The sequence below is a fragment of the Hyalella azteca genome, unplaced genomic scaffold (assembly GCF_000764305.2).
Source record: "Hyalella azteca isolate HAZT.00-mixed unplaced genomic scaffold, Hazt_2.0.2 contig7177, whole genome shotgun sequence".
Classification (NCBI taxonomy): Eukaryota; Metazoa; Arthropoda; class Malacostraca; order Amphipoda; family Hyalellidae; genus Hyalella; species Hyalella azteca.
Genome location: NW_025937306.1, coordinates 367236 through 389025, shown reverse-complemented (window position 1 = coordinate 389025; position 21790 = coordinate 367236). Strand labels below are relative to the sequence as shown.

General features: G+C 40.3%; 1 protein-coding gene across 4 annotated transcripts in view; it reads right to left on the bottom strand.

The window, feature by feature from the left end:
- LOC108668193 (protein enabled) overlaps positions 1-21790 on the bottom strand; it is a 66291-nt gene that overhangs the window by 15178 nt on the left and 29323 nt on the right. For 2 of the 4 annotated variants that reach the window (XM_047881145.1, XM_047881146.1), the window contains exons 1-2: positions 2001-2122; positions 286-451 (exon numbers count right to left, since the gene is read on the bottom strand). In XM_047881145.1, coding sequence (XP_047737101.1) covers positions 286-451; positions 2001-2059 — 225 coding nt within the window. In that variant the 5' untranslated portion in view covers positions 2060-2122. Of the gene's footprint in view, positions 1-285; positions 452-2000; positions 2124-21790 lie in introns of those variants that run through there. The other 2 variants (XM_047881148.1, XM_047881147.1) reach the window with 2 other exon arrangements.

Here is a 21790-nt window from a genome sequence, read left to right as displayed (position 1 = left end):
GGGAATGATCTCTCCCAGAGGGGAATGATCTCTCCCAGCAGAGAATGATCTCTCCCAGCAGGGAATGATCTCTCCCAGCAGGGAATGATCTCTCCCAGCAGGGAATGATCTCTCCCAGCAGAGAATAATCTCTCCCAGCAGAGAATGATCTCTCCCAACAGAGAAAGATCTCTCCCAGCAAGGAATGATCTCTCCCTGCAGGGAATGATCTCTCCCAGCAGGGAATGATCTCTCCCAGCAGGGAATGATCTCTCCCAACAGAGAAAGATCTCTGCCATATCTCACCTCGTGATCATTGATCTTCCTGCCGACGACTCTGAAGGAGGTGTTGCCGGTGTGATGGTAGATCTGCACTTTGGACAGTCCCGAGGACGAGCCAGCGGGCACCCACTTCTTGGTGCCGTCATCGTAGAGCATCACAGACGCTCGCGCCTGGCAGATGCTCACCTCACTGCAATGCAAACATGCTCTTAGTACTCTATATTGAAAACTATTTATGAAATATAAAGTAGGTACATTAATCACAATTATCCCAGTCATAGTAGTCTAATGATTACTCAAATTTTATTAGGTACTCAATATTGCAAAATATTTATGAAATATAAAGTACATAAATTAATCACAACTATCTCAGTCATAGTAATCTAATGATTACTCAAAGCAATGAACTTTGCTTCCCATATGAGCTCTTGTATTTAATGCACAAAAGCAGTAAGCTGTTGCCAAGACAAAACCAACTAGTTTTAATAACTGCACGCGATAATATTCAGTGCCTTTATGAAGCATAAAAGGCACCATATTTGGATCAATTAAGAACACATTTTTTACTCCAAAAGTAATAAAATAATTTGGTATGCAGCAATCCGTGGAGTCAATTGATTGTATGGCAGTCTATCAAATATGCCTGTCTCACATGCCCGCACATTATTGAATTGGTATACCGTTTGTTTCTATTTTATGAACAATAATGATAGGTATTTTATTGAGTAGACATTGTTAAATACTGTTTCAATAAATCCTGAGCTAAGGGTAAGGCGTCGCTGAGATAAACGATTGGGATGTCGTGTTTCGAATATGAGTGAAGCTGCACGTGTTCTCATTACATACGGTGGGGAAAACTTAACCACTCGTTACACGGTTCACGGTGCAATACTAGGAAATTAATCGTTATTAACGATATTCCACTGAATAAAACCAGGTGTTTGTGTTAGCATTATAACAGTGATTGCCCTCGCGCCTCGTGCAGGGCATACAGTGGGGGGAAATAAATATTCGTACACTTGAAAAATCGTATTTTAATGTATGTAAGTACACAAACTTAACAGGCCAAGTGATTTAAATTATGTATAGAGACGCATAGTATTCAAAAATACTTTAAGTTTGTGTACTTACATACATTAAAATACGATTTTTCAAGTGTACGAATATTTATTTCCCCCCACTGTATCTCAGAGCCACGTCTGCAATGCGCCAGTTTAAAAAGTTAATAAAATTTTCTAACTGAAACTAAACGTCTAATCATAAAGAAGCGTATTCTTATGAGGTTTAATTCGAATAATTTTATTTAGAATTAATCTAAATAAAATCGTTTTATTTTGGCGATTAAGAGAGTGAAAGATTAATTTGGGAAAAGTAAAATGAAAATTTTTTTATGTATTGGTCTCAACTCCAAAGAACAAAAAGGGATATTAGCCGTAAGACGAGGCGTTCATTTAATTTACAGCCACAAGGTCTGGTCTCGTGCTTTGAAAACACGACCGATATCTTTCATCATTTAAAAAATGATAAAAAAAGTTACCCACGAGAGTAGTTCCATAAACTGCAGTCACCCATGCAGGCGAAGTTGGCAACACGCAACAGCATTCGTCAAATTTGAAACCTGCATCGACAAGATTGCCCGATACATCAGAATATCTCGCTCGATCCCTGATACCGACACCATCGAAGCGACCGAGACACGTGAATCCTCGATGTATTAGTGAATTAATAAAGTCACTCACCCATTGCGAAGCTCGCCGGCATCTTCGATAGAAGATTCAGAATTTTGAAATCGATTCATGGAGGCGCGGCGTTAGCAATGAAAATGACGTTTCCAAAGTATTCCGAGTACCTAAAAGTTGAAAGTATTCCTCTGAGTCAAAGTATTCCGAGACTCTAAATATAAGCTAAAGAGAGCTGTAGAACATAAATAAATGAAAATAACACGATACGTAATTGAAAATCGTTAATTGAATGAACGTTCTTTCGGACGCTCAAGGATCAAATCGATGAAAATATTCAATATTATAGGCATTCAAAGGCGGAAAACACACACATGTGTACTATAGCCTGGAACAGCGCTTCCTGATGAATGCACTTGAGTGCATGAATATTTATTGCAAATTTGTACTAGGACATTTGAATTTTATTGTTAGAATATAATAACATTTAACAAAAGAGATGTTTCCTCGATGTGGTATCTTATAAGATAAAATAGTAGAACTCAAGAAATGAGTCACAAATGAAGACAAGTAATCGCAAACGAATGATAAAGCAGATTGTGAACACTTTATCTCCATGCCGCAAAGATATCCTCGAGAGTATGGATTGTCTGATAAGAATTCATGCTAGTGTCTGTAAGGCCGTCCCTTTCCGTTTCTTCGAGTTGAGCATTTGTGAACAAAGCGAGTTAGGATGGAAAAGTCTCTCATCTCTGTAATCCAAAGGCCGTACTATCAAAACTCGCCTATATACCAACAAAAGTATACATAGCCGTCAAAGTACACGTAACGGCTAATTTATCGTATGTGATTGGTCAATCGAGCTTAAAAAGTGATTGTGTAACAGTCTGAGTTACAAACTCGTTTTTATTTTTGGTTGTGTGGGCCAAGTTCAAAATTCGCTCGCTTACATGTTCTCCGTCACTCGGAATTCCGGGCTCAAGGCATCTGCACACTGTATAGGCATTACAGGTGCCAGGCAGCTAGCCTACGGAAATAAAAATTACACTCGGCCGACATTGAAATGATGTAGTGAAAGTCAACTTGAAGATAAAGGGGAACGACATAAACATGTCGTATTCCGCAGTCCGTCATTCAAGTTGAAATATTACATACCTAGCTTAAATTGAAGATTACAATAATGAACTTCACGTGTCCAATGATACATGGAAACGCTTGTCGAAAATAAAATGAAATAAAATGTGTCGAACAGGCATTTTTCAATTATTCAATTTCAAGCAACAAAATTCCGCAGTGAACCTCATTTGGAGCCGGCGCGTGAGTTATAAACACTACGCGGAAAATTGAAATTCTCCTCGGAGAGACGCTACAATTACATTGAGTTCGGGATAAAGAAATAGCGGTGCGTTCAAAAATCCTAACACTTGAACATTTTCCCGCAGAGATACGTCGTTGCTATAAATACTTTATAATCCACTGCAAAATTTGAAGAAAAGCCTCGGTGCAGCACAGCGAGGCTCAGTAGAGAACACACCACAAACAAGGCAGAGGCTACAACAACTGGAACAAGACTGAGCTGCAGTAATCGTGATAGTCTCGTCTAGAACTGATAACCGAGTGTGACGCTGATGTCGTACTCTTGATTGGTCACGTCTTATCCACGAGGAAAGGTGTGATACATTATCAAAATCAGAAAATGACAAAACATATCCGTTCGCATAATTTGCGTGACAATTTTTTGAAAGTATATCAATTACACGTATGAATATAACAAATGTCACCAGAAAGTCTTATCAGAATATTGATCATTACTATTGACGAAGGAAAATTTCTGAAAAAGAATCAAACGGATGTCACTTATATAAATCTAAATCAACAAGAAATGAATCGTTAACTATTAATTAATTTACTTCATATTAGAAACTAAGAAACCCGATAACCACCCACCACATCCACCAACCTGCATGCACGCGAATATTTGATAACGTCATGGAAGAGGATGGTCAATGTAATCCCAAATATATCCTCGACAAAAAAGAATGAACAATTAATCACGTTGAATGTTATCGTCTGGAATTATTTAAATTTTTAAATACTAAATGAAAGCTGGAAACCGGAATAAATTTGAGCCATTGTGATACCAACATGATGATTCAAACAAATTGAAAATTTCATCATATTAATATTCACATTAAACAAATTTCGGAGCTTACTGTCTGATTTCCTCTATTTCGGAACTTCCGTCAAAATTAAATTCTGTAATCACCATTATGAACTTACATAATTGTTCATCATTCAGCCCACAATCGTGCATGTCAAGCAAGCACCTCGTCAGGTGTGAGCTTCATAGGTATCAAAGTAAAGTAGCGTTTAGCGCATCCAATAATTTCACCATAAATACATGAGTACTATATTTGATATAGGGGAATCATTCGCGTAATTTTTCTCCGAGCACCAAGACTAACAATAATTATGACTTGATCAATGAAAAATATTATGCAGCCAAGATGCACATATACAGGCCACAAACAAGCAATTAAAATTTGCATGATTAAAAACATAATTTAGCAAAAATAATTATGTAAACAGAGCTAAAAACGAATAGTACTTACGATCCGTACGATGAAAAGCATTATGCAGCGAAGATCATCGTGAATGCAAAGTTATAAATAACAAGAATTTAATGATCAAAAACATCATGCAGTAAAGATCATTGTAGATACAGAGCTGTGATGCAATCTGGATAGGAATGTTGTGTTGAGCGGCGAAGTTTAGAGAGGACACTAAACATTTATAAAGTTGGAGGCGAGTGTGTCGAACTCACGAGAAGCAAGGAAGACGGTGTGTACTCACAAGAGCCACCTGGTCTACACAGAGTGTCACAGTATGGCCCGATATACATATGCCTTTCCTCGCACGCAAATCATACCTATACCAGGATCCGTAGCGGTGTGGGTAAAAAACCTGGAGGTTTTAGAGAAAAAAGAAGCGTTATCAAAAACATAGCCGAATAAAAACCGGCAATGTTTACTTTTTTAGTCTTCACTTTACAAGTAAAACTATTGTGTAAATGATCCCACTTCACAATCATAGTAAAATTCAAAAGTTTAGAATATTAATGGATAGAATCAAGAACTAACGAAAAGTGTGAGCCAAATAAATCAAGTCAATATACCTACTTGGAAATTTGCATGGTTTCCATACTTGCTGAATAAAAATTGGGATTCTTCCTAATATTTGATGGAATTTTAAAAGTACTGAAGATGGCAATAGTGGCATGTGAGAGCTGGAGCAACATACGAAATGAAAATGTCATTAATTTTGTGATGCTGCATATCATATTGGAGAATCCATTTCTATCATCATGGAAAAAGCTGTGGAAGATGGCAATTTGATGGCCTTGCCATTTATATAGACATTGTCAGTCACACAAGGAAAGCTATATTGAAGTTGTAATTTCCTCGCATCGCTTTTACGGCTATTTTTATCCATTTTTCTTCACAGATGTCGTCAAAAAAATTTTGCTGGGATAAATAAATTGACTTTTTCCCACTTTAACGCTTTTTCCAAACAAAATTCGCCATTGCACACCAGGAAATCAAGCAACTAGTCAGCAACACGGCGGCAGGAACTCATAAAGTCGCTCTTGATTATGTCGTAAATTACAGGAGGCTGCAATTGCAATATTCCCGCGCCAATCGCCCGCTTTAATGTCGCCACTCGAGCCATTGCGTGCAAGAAGAAGAAGCGTTCGTTTTCCCACAGCAATATGCGCGTGCAGGTCTCTACCCAGTGCTCGTGAAATTCGTAATGGTGAGCAATTGATGTTCAATTTTTCAAACGTGAATATTTTATTACTTTATTCGAACGTGAATTTGCTTGAGAAGAAACCTTGAAATAATCAAACTCGAATGCCGACTTCTAGAAAATAAATAATCAAAGCGGTAAATATCATGCATCATGGAGATTGCTGTACTTCTCAATGTTAATATAATAATATATAATAACAAAAATAATATATATTATAAAATAATAGCAATAATACATAATAATAATACAAAATAATAGCAAATAATATAATAGAATAATAACAAAAACAGAAGCATTCGGTTCTTAAGGGGAGCGTCTGCCCCAAAAATTATCTCGGCTATTTACAGACGGATCACTTTGAAACTTGGTACACATATGTCAAATCAAAAAATAGACAGCTTTTATTCGTGTCAATTTTTCGAAAAAATAAAAGAAAACGTGAAATTCTTAGAAAACGGCCAAAAAAGGGGGTACTGTAGAAATCTATCTCCTCCTATAAATGAGTATAAAAACCGAAAAAGTGAAAATTTTCAATTTTAGGGTAGACGCTCCCCTTAAGCGCCAGTTTGGTAAATGTAGGTAAGCTTTTTAGTTTTCGCTAGAAAATAAATTACATTTTCAAACGGCAGAATTCCAAATGAGACACTAATGTAGAAATAACGCTGTGATCGACCTAAGTGATTTTCATGCATCGATCATTCCAACCAACAAATACGTTAAGGGTGCAGGGCATAACCTTAACTTTACTTTAGTTCAGCAAGAAGTCGTTTGGACAAGACCTAATAGAAGCACAGGAAACGACCAGCGATATGAGTCAGAAATAAAACTGAAGTCCTCGTCGAGCTTGGGATTTTATGAAGTTTTCCTCACAAGCGCCGCTCTCGTCATTTCAGTCTCGTTCCTGGGCTAGAATGAAGGAAGCCGCGGAGAGTGTGGGAACTTTTCGGCCGTCTGAGTAAGGCGTCTTTCACCGTAGCGCTGCGCATTGCAACTAATAAACCGCATGTCTCGCGGAGGCGTAATTAGGTAGATAATGAAATAAGTTACGTGATGAAATTCGAGGCGATTTAATTGGTTAGATAATGAAATTAATAAAGGTAAAAATAGTATTTAGGTAATGATACGAGTCGAAGTAAAAAAAATAATTTAGGCAATGATATTAGTCGAGGTAACGAAATGATTAAGGTAGTGAAATAAGTCGAACTAATGAAATTAGGCCTCACGCTAAGTGATGCTGCGGGTACGGTTCAAAAACAAGCAATTGTGCAGGTATCTAAGTATCAATCCCTCCAGGGAAGTGACGTTGAAACAACGTTGATTATACGAGCTTATTTCTTGAAAGCAACGTTAAAACAACGTTATTGCAACGTCAAATGTCTAGAGGGTTTACGTATTAGCTCGCGTCACAAGACATGGCACAGGGTGGATGGTAATGGGGCTTTCCTCAGCGTAGAGGTAGGGGCGTGGCCACACGTACGCCTCTGACGTGTCATTAACACAATATGGTACGTCGATGCATCAAACTTCCTTGAAATTTCGTCAGATCGCGGAGGATTAAATTTGAAATTTGAGTAGCAATAACCAATGTTCCAGCAATAAATTCGATACAAAATACAGGTCAATGACAAGGATAAATAATACTGGCAACCATACCCGGCATTATTTGGGACAGGTAATCTCCGAGATTTAAAAAAAAACTATTACATCGAATCGCGTCATAAATTTTTCCGCCAAAGGAATGTTATCTGGAGGAAGACCCTTTCGAGCTAAAGTTGAAAACAATATAACATTTCAATATAGAGCGAATGGCTCGATCACACAAACCTACCATACAGGATTTTCAAAAAATATTTTATAAAAAATGACAGCATTGTACGGTAGCAGTCACAGCTGATATTGGCAGATAGCGAGATATTTGAGTAACGCAAAGCAACCATTGTCAGAGCAACTATTGTACTGAATTATAAGCATTCGGAAGACGAAGAAGAAGGTTCTCAAAAAGATACTTTGAGATAAAAGAATATAGTCGCCTTGATAGCTAACAGCAGGAAAATCATTGGCAGAAATAAATTTACAGGGACAAGAATTCAGACATAATTTTTGTTCAAATTGCGCCACGCTTCTAGCTAAAATTGCAACCCATAGCTGCGCAAAATGCACATTTACATAGGATTTGGTCACAATGTAGCGAATCAAGGGATAGACTGAGTCGTGTGTAGCGCTTAGCTTCGTGTGGAAAGACATATTCTCGGCATTTGCAGCGTTGAGACTCGACGAGTCCTGGCGTCAGATGATACAATAAGACGGAAACGCTGCCTTGCACATACCACACATCAGCTTTGTAATTGATACCTAAATCTGTCCTGGGATTACAACGGTAGGAACATTATACAAACTAAAGAATCAAACGGCAAATGTTTGCTATCAACGAGCTAACTCGAAACCACTCCATACCTAACACAAAATTCAGATCCTTTAAAACCCTCAATTCCCACAGAAAGAACAGCTTTTAACTTCATGCGAGTATCACTCTGAAGGTCGGCAAATACGATGCTGGGACAGGAGCAGGGAAGCAAGGCGACGTGGCGAGGGCTCCGAGTTGATCGATAAGACGAACTCGTGGCGTATCCTGGCAAGTGCGGTGACCACACAGCTGATGGCTATGGCGCTACAGCTGATGCCTATGGCAATACAGCTGATGGCTAAGCCGCTAGAACTGATGCATATGCCGCGCTAGAACTGATGCATATGGCGCTACAGCTGATGCCTACGGCGCTACAGCTGAGAATGAAACTGAGGAAGCCTGCTGCTTCATGAACGAAATCAAGAAGCTTCGGTTACACTCACCTTCAATGGAATTACCTAGGATTGGTGGATGTGGTACAAAAATTACTTACTAAAAACTACTTGTACTGACCGAAATTACTGGTATTACAAGAAATGTTTCACTGGAATTTATCTCGCCTCAGTAATCCCAAATTTATAATCTTCTTCACTACTAGTATAAGTTAAGACTTCAAGTAAATATTAAATTTTGATAAATTCTTCTAATTATACTTCTGTAAAACTTTTTTTTTAGCTAATTTATGACCAGCAATAGTGCGCTAACGAGGTAGAACTTTATTAATTCTCTTCTCAGAATGCAAAAAAAACTACACCAAATAAGAAGGATTTCCAATCAAAATGCATAAAAATTTGACAATAAAAACAAATTAAGTTGAAATCTAAATTAATTTGTATTTTTAGATTTGAATTTCTTGGTTTGCGTATGGGTAGTAGCTAATTGTCGACGTTAGAGGCACGATGGTTCGCATCAACGACACGGAATTGAAATTCGTTATTCGCTTGCAAAATTGACGTTTCGGAAGTATCCTATCTACCTGTCGCTAGGTGTTATTGCCCTGAAAACTTAATAATCTCACTAGTCGTCAAAACTGTGTTGTCCCGCCTATCGCAAGCGTGCTCAAGCTAAAAACTATGGACCAGCGCTCCTGCGAAGAAATTCTTCGCGAAATCATCACGCTCGAAGCTGATCAAGACAAGATCAATGAGGAACGGCAACGGATAATAGAAAGCACTGTAGCCCTGTAGCTCAGAAATGGCGTGCTAAATGCCAGGCACATCACCAACAACGCAAGATTGGAACACCTGCGTCAAATCATGGCATAAAAAATATAACTTAGTCATTAGAACGCCTTTGTCCAACAGCCTAGGTTCTGATTCGAAAACTGAGTCAAGCGAATCGTCGAGCAACATGCAATGTAAATCTTCAGGAAGTAAACATAACATCAGAGAGCAGATGCAACTCGACGGGGACAGGGGATGACAGTACATCAACAGTTTGCAAGTCTATGGACGATAAGGGTTTTGGAACAAAATCAAGCCTCCTCAAATTGTAAATAAAATTTGAAAAGTAGGGTTTCCTCGCAATCTCAATGTATTTCTACTGTAGACTCCTGGGACAAATCAAAGGAACTGAATTCATCATGCAGAGAATCTGAGGGACGGCGAGTCTTCCGACACAGACGATACGAAAAGTTCGGTTAATTAAACGTAGCGCAAGTTCATCTAAGACCCAACAATCTTCATGCAGGCACTAGCAGAAAAGGGGGCATAAGTGACTCGTCTGATAAACCGACTCGATCGACGACGGAAAATTGTACATCTCGAGGAATACAGGGGATGAGGATTTTAGCTTATAGATTGAGTTAGGTTTAGCTACTATAGGTTGAGTTCAGTCCTGCAAGGCGACGGTGTCGAAGTATCGAGCATAACAACGTCGAAGGAGCTTGATTGTGGGTACAGGAAGTTAAATTTCTTCAAAATGAACGGTGGAAAGTGCTGATGCAGAGGTCCTGATTACTCATGAGGAGGTCAAGATTCCTGATGAAGTCATTCTTAATTTTGGGAGCAAATGATTGATTTAAGGAAATGTTATTTGTGAATGTAGTCAGGGAAAAAATGTATTTTTAATATAGCCGCTGTTATTGATGCGTTCGCTGTTTTTTTTTTTGTAAAAATAATTGGTTATTAATATAATCACTGTTCTTGATGTCATGTGCATTGCACGCATTTGTTTATTATCCTTTTATAGCTGTTGATAACCCATTGATTCACTGATAGTTTAAGCAGTAACCTACTGTTGATATTACGATGGCTAACTGTACTGATTGGTTAAGTTGGCAGGGCAAAGTGTTCTAGTGTTTGGGAATGAATGGTCACTTAAATATACGTAGAACAAAGTATTTAACAAATTTTCCTCGATTGAGAATATTTACTGGTAAAAAGTAAGAATGCTTTTCTACAGTATTTATAGTATTTATGATATAGGCATAAAAGTTCGGAAGGCACAAAGGCATAATAGTTCATTGGGCTATACATTTTCTGAGAGGCTGGGAGTTTAGCCTAAGTTAACGAAAAACTAATAAACGCTTGGCCTTGCAATACCAGAAAATAATAACAGATGATTTAATAAAAAACAATGTCAGAATGTGTGGGCAGCCATTCTTGTGCTGACTTTAACTATCTTGGCTGCTGTCACTGTGAAATTAATTCACTGAATTCGAGTCGAAAATGCCTCTCTGCAGTCTGAGGACATATTGAATTATTGCTGTCTGCCCTGAATTATGAATTTAATCTTGCGCTTACGTTGCACGAAGTACTAGGTGTTAACTCGCTAAGAATAGCCATCATATTCTTTCTTAAATCCTACAACTTATAATCTCACGACCTCACAGGGTATAAAATACCGACAACGAAAGCCGTGAATGTTATCTTCTAATTAAACGTTTGCGTGTGAGAGGCCAAAAGTCACTCTGATGGCATGTCCTGGTTCGAGAATAATAATAAAAAAAAAAACACTTGGTGGGAAGAGAATAAAAGGCTCTTCTTCGGCTTCGTGTTGGTTTGAAATATTGTTCAATTATGGAGATGGGACAAAATTAGGTACCGAGTGACGGTTGTTAATATTGGTGGCTTATACTTCACCAAAAATATTGTGAAGCCTACAGTCGCACGCAGCTATTGTATGCCGAGGCCTTGGCGTAAGAGCTGATGTCTCTTGATTCTAGACCAACAGCTGCAACAATGGCATTAAATATGCTTCTAAGCTGATCATATAAAGTCTGAACTTCCGTTCCTGCATACCTGCTCACAGTTCTGTATCATGTTCTTCGCGGGGCATTTCATTTCTTCAGCTCAGCAGTACATCATCTACAAACTTATCTGATATACAATTTATTAATAAATTGTATATCAGATAATGATATACAATTTATTAATAAAAAAATATAAAATAATTTAATAAATAATCTGTATATATGCACCAGGCAACAAGCATGTACCAGCACGTACACCACGTACCAGCACGTGCACCACGTACCAGCACGTGCACCATGTACCAGCACGTGCACCATGTACCAGCACGTACACCACGTACCAGCACGTGCACCATGTACCAGCACGTGCACCATGTACCAGCACGTGCAACATGTACCAGCACGTGCACCACGTACCAGCACGTGCATTCGTGCCAGGGGGCGGCGGCACGACGGGCTGGTCGAGCGTATCGATCAGCCCTCACGGAGGACCACCAGCGGGGAGGGGGAGGAAGCAGAAGAGAGGGAAAAGCAGAGGAGGGGGAAAAACAGAGGGAGAGAGAAGGGAGAGAGAGAGAAGAGAGGTAGGTGAAAGTGATGATAGAGGGAAAGGGAGAGGGGAAGAGTAGGAAGGGGAAGGTGGGAGGGAAGGAGGGGAAAGGAGAAAGGGAGGAGGACGATCAGGAAATCAAGGCGCTAAGGAAAACCGGCAGCTCCATTCACGCCTCGCCAATAAACTATGTAAGGAAACAAGCCCAGGAATAGCTTCGCTTCATATTCAGGAGCGCGCACTAAAGTTATGCCTGCAACGCCTCATTAATTAATAAAACGCAGGCATCCAAAGCTTAAGCTGTAAGGACGTCGATATTCCACAGCCAGCTTCACATTTGAATTATTCGGTAATAATTATAACGTATGAAAGATTCATAAATTCAGAATGGTACTCCAAACGCGGCACTACTTAAACAGACACAGTAAAACTCCTGGAGCCTTACTTTCTAAAATAGCTACGAGTTCCTAAATCACCGACAGATTTTCAAGCTAAACCCACCAATCACAGGCGAGAAATCGTCCGCTGTGCAACTTAGGCCGCTAAGCTTGCTTAGAGGATTTTTGATGTTTGGCCCCAGATGCCTAGCTAAATGCGAGGATCTTGGACGGCCCAATAATTCAAGTCCGTATTCCATCAGAAAGCTGTCAGCGATATACACGAGAAGACCAGAGCTACCGTCCCAGAATCTCTACAGTTCTGTATAAACTCTATACACTGGCACGAATATCAGGCACAATTAACTGACGTCGACTCACTAGCATCGATATCAGAAGCTATTGGCATGCGACGCAACCTCACCATCTAAGCTCTATTTCAACAGTAAACATTATCCGAGTGACCTCAGTCCCTGGCCTAAATCTAGCTCACTATTAACCCTCTACCGCCTGGCATGAGTAACCGGAGTAATATTGCCACAAGCCTACTTCCCAAAAAGGATACGTTCTAGTGAGCGCAAAATAATTTGCACTGATGGTTGCAGCCACGAACAACAACTTTAAAATGTTCTCTGTTGCGTACAAACGTCCTCAGGTTGCTCCTCTCAATAGTTTACGCATAATTCAAATTGAAGGTTATGTTCCCGGAGAGTGACATACGGCGTAGAGGGTTAAGTGACACCAAACCTATAAGAGGTTCCTGGGACAGATCACGGCGATGAGGAGTTCTGCAACATAGGAGCCGGCAGTGTAAGTCAGGAGCCGTTGCAAGGGACATAATGAAAACCAAGTTCCCACGATACTGAGGAGAAACTCGAGTCAAACGGTAAAATCTTCGGAGTATTTCCCAGCCAAAGTCTGGGAAATACTGACTTGCTCATGGCGGAAGCGAGGACAATGCGAGGAGAACGAGAGGAAATATGGCCGATATATCGCCAGAAGCTAGAAAAAAATACATTTCCGGTTAGATGTATAGCAACAATTCCAAAGTGTGAAGCGCTTGATAAACTAAACGATACGTTCGAGCAGTGTCATTCATTCGTGTACGTTTAACTTGAACGCGGTCTTACCTCCTTGAGAGTGTGAAATTCGCAACACAACAGGAGTCGCTTATTAAATTGACTAGCTGCCACTAGCAGGATCGGTCATGTTTCTAAAAGTTTTGAATCATATAAAATTTAATAGACTAGAATCCACTTGTCATGGTATGGAGGTTAGTTCTGAAACAGGTAGTACCCTCATGCACAAGCGTCGTTTGTTGTTTAGCTACTAGACGCTTGGCAAACGCTAGGACGTTTGTCATGCGCGCTCATTTGCGGAGGCGATTACTTGAGACTGAAATGGGTGGGCCTTGAAAGAGGCGATTGAAGGGGCATGCAATTAAACCGGCACTCGGGCGTCGTAAATTGAGCGAGCTTTGCGTGACTCGCTCGCTGAAATTAAAGTCAACTTTTTCTAGCACATCTCTGGCTTCTCCGGCACATCCATGGCACGACCATGACGGTGTATCATATTCACTTCCCGCACATCCATGGCACGACCATGACGGTGTATCATATTCACTTCCGGCACATCCATGGCACGACCATGACGGTGTATCATATTCACTTCCCGCACAGCCATGGCACGACCATGACGGTGTATCATATTCACTTCCGGCACATCCATGCCACGACCATGACGGTGTTTCATATTCACTTCCCGCTCATCCATGGCATGACCATGACTGTATTTCATATTTTCCATCGGCACCTCCATTGCAAAGATGCGTGTTTAAATGAAAAATTGCAATTACATTGCAATTGAGAATTCTTAGGCGGTAACCCAGTTTTATGAAGGTAGAGCTCACACCTGCACGGAAAAACAAATGCAATGACATACGTAACAAACGAAAGAAAGCAAAAAACAAGAGAGCACTCGAGCACTCAGGTTAGATAAATGAATGCAGGGATCATCATGTGCAGATGAAGGCCAAGTCCGCCGACTGGCAGGGATCAATTGGACCAAAAAAAATCGTGTTTCGGCTGAGACGAAGAGGCAGTCGCGGCATAAAAAGCTGCGAGGGCAGCCCGGCTAGACTGCCGTCGCGGGGCGAGCGGTACAGCTGACGGCAGGTTACACTCACAGAAATAAGCGAGGCTTTGGTCCTAATAGCGATGCACTTTCCGCTCCAGAGTGGGTCGCCACGACACAGTTAGCTCGGCAAAAGAACGTATCAGTGCTACATTGATCAGAGCTGATGGTAAGGAAGTGCGTCACTATTTGGACGATACGACCCATTAATTTCGTATAGAGTGCATAGCTCGCGGTCTGTACTCCCGAGGAGTTCAAGAACTGGTTCCTGTGACCGTAAGTTATGTCTGGTCCCTGGATACTCTTTCCCGGTTAAGATAGACTAAATTAAGAATAAATATAAGTGAGAGGATATTGTAAGATTTTAGCGTACTTTTAATGTATAAAGTAGCCATAAGTGAATAATATTGTATCAATGTCCTAGCTTTTTCCGTAATGTTAATTAAAGTAAATGTTCAAAATTATAGATTGCAGAAATCCATGCAAATATCACCAGAAGTGGTTGTTCGAATTCATGCCCAGGAAGCAGCAATTGCCTAAACATCTATGTAGTTAATTAACCTGTCGAGGCTGCATGCACAGTTTAGTCATCCCAGTTCCTCTTAACGTATACCGCCCCTGCACAGCTTACGAGAAGCATCAACTCGCCACGTCAATAATAACAAAACTGATGAAAAACCTGCGCCCAGCGCACACCTGAATGCAGCTGGTGCAGGTGAAGCTGTTCAGCTCATTATAGTGGACCAATAATATTCCTTTAAACATAATTTCAAAACAACCCTATCCTCATCACGCATGTGTTTGTTTTGAAAATTCTTGATTGGAAGTTTTAAGTCAAGGGGAAACACACTGCTACCTTTTTAGTAATCATAAATTATCATATTCCACTTTGACGATCAATCCACACAGTATTGAAATATGCCAATTGATTACCGCGACGATGCTGAACGACCTCATTACGACAAGTTTTTTCCCAAGCACAGATCACCGAAATACGAAGCCCAGAGACACGTCGGCGGAAAGGACGACAATGACGATGGAAAGTTGCTGGATTATTGCAACTTCGGCGCGATTAGGGCACTTGAGGTCAGACTTGTAAACACAGCAATGATGGAATAAAAGTCCCAAGAGCTCCAGAGCGGATAAAAAAACGACATTCGAGCAAATTACGCGAGACACGCGCATCCAAAATAATCAAGCGTTCAATGAACTCATCTCGAGGCAATCGCCGAGTTTTACGAAGCACACAAAGGGAAGCTCGAGCGGTACAATGGAAACTGGGAAGAGGAGAGGCGAGAAGCCAAGAGACTTGAGAGTAAACAAGGCATCAGAATAATGGGCTGCATCAGCAAAGGTTATACATAAAGGCTATTGGCAAAAGACATATTTTTCCGATGTTTTTCTCCATAAACGATGTTACTTATATTCACACTGAATAAAATATATAAGATGAAATACTCACAACGTGCAATACGTCACAGTTTAAACTTTACTACTGACATCTTCTATCAGATTAACAATTACGACCTGGGACTTAGATGACGAATATAACAAAAACTAGGATCCTAGTGCGAGTAACTTAGGATTCAAATAATATCATCAATCGCAGACATGGAACGCGACTTCACAACCGTGGTTAAGATGATAGTCACCGCACGACATCTTGAAACGAAGCCTTTGAGCAACGACTACAGACCACGACGTCAGTGCCATCATGTCACGACGTCAGTGCCATCATGTCACGACGTCAGTGCCATCATGTCACGGCGTCAGTGCCATCATGTCACGGCGTCAGTGCCATCATGTCACGGCGTCAGTGCCATCATGTCACGGCGTCAGTGCCATCATGTCACGACGTCAGTGCCATCATGTCACATCGTCAGTGCCAGCACGTCACATCGTCAGTGCCAGCACGTCACATCGTCAGTGCCAGGTCATGTGGAGCCATGGACGGGCAACAACGAAAGGCTCTTCATATTTGCTAAGATCGATGAGGGGCGAGAGGGGCAGGCATTAGCGAGATGAGACGACACTCACATCAATGGCAGGTCTCGATGTCTCATCCTGTCATCAAAGCTGCCCACTTCAATTAAAAGACAAGCCAAATCAATTTTTTTAATCTCATTCTTTCATATCCATAAGATTACCTACATTTCGGGGCGTTCGAAATAGCTTTAACAAATGCAAGAAAAAAAAAACGAGCAATCAAATTTTGATAAGCGCGGTCATACATTAAATATTAGGTTAAGTATAAACTAAATAGAAGGGCGTGTAAAAAAAATATTCTTAAAATATATTGTCACGCACTAAATGCGTTCTTAATAAGTGCTTAACGAAACGAGTTTTACTCCTAAGCGACTCATCCTAAGATCGGAGCTACGTAAATAGGCCACAATTGGTTGCGAAATGGACCGAGTATCTGGACTGTGGCATCACGCGACCAGGCAGCTGTGCACGAGCTGGTGATGCAGCACACGGAAGTGAACGAGAGGCCAGGTGTGGCGAACACCGCCGCACGGCAGGCTGGACATCAGCAGCGTCAGCAGCATCGATAACAGCGTCAGCGTATTGGTATCAGCAGCGTCAGGAGCATCGATAACACAGCGTCAGCGTATTGGTATCAGCAGCGTCAGGAGCATCGATAACACAGCGCCAGCAGTATTGGTATCAGCAGCGTTAGGAGCATCGATAACACAGCGCCAGCAGTATTGGTATCAGCAGCGTCAGCAGTATTGGTATCAGCAGCGTCAGCAGTATTGGTATCAGCAGCGTCAGCAGTNAAAATCCAAATTATAACAAAATTAGGAAAAATGCCATTAACGTTTGGTAGATCTTTTATTTGTGAATCGAATGATATATGTCTCATTGTTGTAGCTTCAAAACTGTAGGAGGAGATAGGTTTGCAGGGACAATAAGTTAACTTTTCAGTAGGGCCCGACAAAGTCGCGTGCACCTCAAAAACAACATTCAAGGGTGCAAGGTTGCAAAGACTAGATGATACTCTAGCTGAATTTCTGTCAAGGATGGTGTGAACGACGGCACAAGAACCATCCGATACAACTGCAGGCAGATAACTGAAGCACAGCGTGTTCAGACTAGCTATTTAAGCGTTACCGGTATTTTCGGCCTATCTCAATGGTAAAGAACTCCCGCGCCTATCCCTTTCGCGATCTGTCGTGAATGCATAAATCAACGTACAGAGATGGTTTTGGTACCATTAGATGCGTCAGAATGTAAGCTTTAAGATAAGATGCGTACAAAAACCGAAAATCAAAATTTTTGATTATGGGGCAGACACTCCCCTTAAAAAGCTGACAATTTAGAATGGTTATTTTGAGCAAAAGATGTATGTTCCATTTGCCCAAAATACTCCAATACAAATGCACCATAATATATTCATTTAAAAGCTATTTTTGATAAACTATGGGGTAAGAGAGGACCATTTGTGGGGTAATATAGTACCATTTGTGGGGTAAGATAGGACCACTTGTGCGGTAAAGCACGATCATTTAGTGGTCCTGTCTTACCCCATGTCCGGTCCTTTTTTACCCCATTTTGAAATACATGTCAGGCAGTGATGGTAGCAGGTGGGAATGCCTAGTATGTCTCAAAAGTTGCTTATCACTTGAGGTTACATGCCTACATCCACAAACTTGGCCAAAAAAATTTTTGTCATTAGACAGAGCTTATTTCCCAAACAGGGTTAACTATTTTGTGACCCTTCTTTACATAAGTTTGCTTTAAAAATTAGCCAGAAATTCATTATTTGCAGAAGAGGGTTGAAACAAGCACTGAAATGACATGCAATGATTGCTCTAACATATTCTTCTATCAAATTAAATTCAGTGCAATTAGAATGCATGATATGGGCTGGTCCTTTCTTACCCCATGAAGGCTGCGATCCTGTCTTACTCCATTTGACTATATAACACCAGAAGTATCCTAAGCAGCATCAGCCAGAGGAGTATCACAAATATTATTAATAACATCATCAGAAGAAGAATATCATATAAGTAAAAAAGCATCGCACCAGTGCAAACAGCGGCTTTCGTAGGGATAGCATCAGATGGCATGCAGACCTTCAATCAAGCACGCGCGTCATGCAAGTGTGCTGTCGTACCCCTGCTACTTTGCGTTTATTTACATATCTTTATTTACACAACTTCTAATAAATTACGCACACGATAAACAAACGAAGCTCGCCAACACGCCAACCATCGCAGACTGAACTCATGGAACACTGAAGCGCCCGCGGTCAAAGATGACGTTAATCTGGAATATTAGATAAAATATATGAACAGGATAGGCGTGGTCAGTTATTTGCTCACGCGCTCTAAAGCGTGTCGGTTTAGCGGACAACGCGGACAACGGACAGCAGAAAATGTGGATTAAATTAAACCAAACGTCTGATCAAACTGCTGCAGCAACCCTGCAATGAGATTGGTGAATCGCTCAATGAATGTCTCAAGCCTTTCCTAATTATTCACATGACGGATAATTTATCCGTACGTCATCGCTAAAATAACAATTATTTACGCAAACTTAAATTCAGTCGAACATCTCCCCAATAAGCTGCCACAAAAAAATAGTGAATGATTTATGCATCAAATTTTGTTAATGTCACGACATGATACGTGGTCCGCAAGCACAATATGCAGTGCAAGCGCAACACTCTAATCCTATACCGTCAGGTTAACGCATTAATTGTTACTTGTGATGTGCAATGGTGCTCGTGCTTCACCATGCATGGGCAGCCCTTCCAGTCCATTACACGTTTATCATTAAACTGCAACGTTTATTAGTAAACTGCATCGTTTATTATTAAATTACAACGTTTATCATTAAACTGCAACGTCTATTATCAAACTACAACGTTTATCATTAAACTGCAACGTTTATCATTAAACTGCAACGTTTATTATCAAAATGTAACTTTTATTATTAAACTGCACGTTTATTATTAAACTACAACGTTCATCATTAAACTGCAACGTTTATTATTAAAATGTAACTTTTATTATTAAACTTCAACGTTTATTATTAAACTGCGACGTTTATTATAAAACTGAGAGGTCTCCCTCTATGTTAAGGTGAGCGGTTTCTCAATATACAGGTTTCGCATGAACTTCTGCCAGGCGAAGAGCTGGAATGGGCTGGGACATCCAGGTGAATGAAAACGCAGGTGTTAGGGAGGGACACTGAATAATAAAGTAGAGCATAAAGATCGAGCGCTAATGATGCGGTATCCTAAAGCTGGGTAAACAACAACACACTCTGGAGAATTCGTTGGTGCGTATTGTCCACAAATCGACCCATAAATTTTTTTTATTATTTTCATTCATTTATTTAATTTTTAATCTATTTTTCACACAGGACAATTCGTTCATGCAACTCAATGATTCAAACAGACAACTTGAGAAGCTTCCACTACAAGGTTTTTAGTAACTGTAAAGCCAATAGGTATTACAATGTTAAAAATATGGCATTGTTCTTGAAATCATGGATAATAAATAGCAGTTTGAATAGAATGTCAATAAATATGCTAGGTTCACTCAAGCCGTGTGGACCAACATAGGCTTGCTTGAACCACACTGTGGTTCGAGCAAGGCCTTTAACCAGTGGCTGATTGGAACCACTTACGGCAAATACCCTCGAATCTCAACAATTGACTTTATATAAATGTACCCAATGATGTTGGGTAGATACCTGGGATACTAAGTATTAATTCCTCTTAATTTATGATAAGTAGTTATTTCAAGGCACTCCAGTAGTTTGCCGAGTTTAGTGCAAACTCCAGTATTGTATGCAGATGATCGAAGAAACTGCACCATTGAGGGGAGTTAAGAAGTGTCGGGGAGTTAATAAGTGACTCTATGACGATCGATTAAATTATAAAATTACAAGCAGAGTAAGCCAGTCAAACGATTAAAAACCTTTATGCTGAGAAGTGTTTAGTAAAATTTATTTTCCCTAATATTACCAACAGTTAACAGAAAAAATACTCGATAGACCTTTCTTAATGCCAAGACTGAAAAACGCACACTTGATCGTAAGATAATCATTCCACTCACCAGAATATATACGTCCGAAGATTACAGACAAAAATTATTATTATTATTATTATTAATTAATAAATTAATTATTCTCGTCAACCGACAAACTGAACCGCACAGCATCCTTTAGTTTTAATCCGTTAAAGCACCGACAGTGAGAACAAAGGACGAGCAGTAATGACGCGCGCGACCCTTGCATGCATATTTTAATTAAAAGGGGGCCTTCACGCAAGCGGTTGAACGCAGCAGTAGCACGGATCACGGAGCCGATCAATTCTACACTGCGGCCACACAATTATCTACAGCCGTAGGAATAACATTGCTTCGTGTGCAAACAAAATATCACAGACGCAGGAAAGAAACGTTAACATACAAGCCGCGAGCGACAAACGCTCAGAAGGATAAACGGGTCATTGTCCAGATAGCTATGCATTTCTTGATCACGAGGGAGTCATCTTTGACCCGGTTTGGCCTTAGAGGGCGCATCAGTGCTGAATCCGCTTTCTGCTCGTGCTGAAGAAAGTGCGCCACGATTTGAACAATATGACTCATTCATTTTCCAGAGTGTACATTCGCTTGACGACTGTATAGGTGGAGGTATCGATTGCAGTTATAGCTGCAGCGGTATGGGGGCAGATAATGTGCAGCTGTAGAGATGGTCGGTCCAAGGGCTATTCCTGGCCACGAGTCGATCCTGTAGCATGGCTGTCGCTTCCTATCGCCAGCTGCCTGTATATACGGTACGTCGTTCGCAATGTACATGTTGACTTGAAAACGTGGGAATTTATGAACAATAGAATTTGAGCTGTGAATCGTAAATTATAATATGAATCAGATCTAAAACAACGCTACAAACTCATAACATGAAGGTTCTCATAGGACAATTAGCTCCATCACACCCAAAATGATCATGTTAACATAGTCATATGAAGGGAAAAACGTCATGTTGAACAAAACGGAAGGAGAAAAACATACATGTGGTTCCGATCGATATTAATCATGGAGAAAAACACTCAAGGACACATGAATCAATTCAGAATAGATAATAGAACGCTGGTTCTTAAATAAACATACTTATCAGTTCCGATTCAATGACAGTACAAAATAGATCACAAGTTCAAAGTTTGTCTCGCGTTAGGTGAGGTCTACGGAAGCATCACCAACCCCCTTTATACTTATAATATAGAAACACGTTGATTATAAATTAATTTCGTTGAAACAACGTTAATTCAACATTATTTCAACATCAGAGGCTAGGTGGGAAGCTGCTACCTACCAGGTAAATACGCTGAAACAACGTTGAAGCCGTGTAAATTTAAAGTAAGATGCC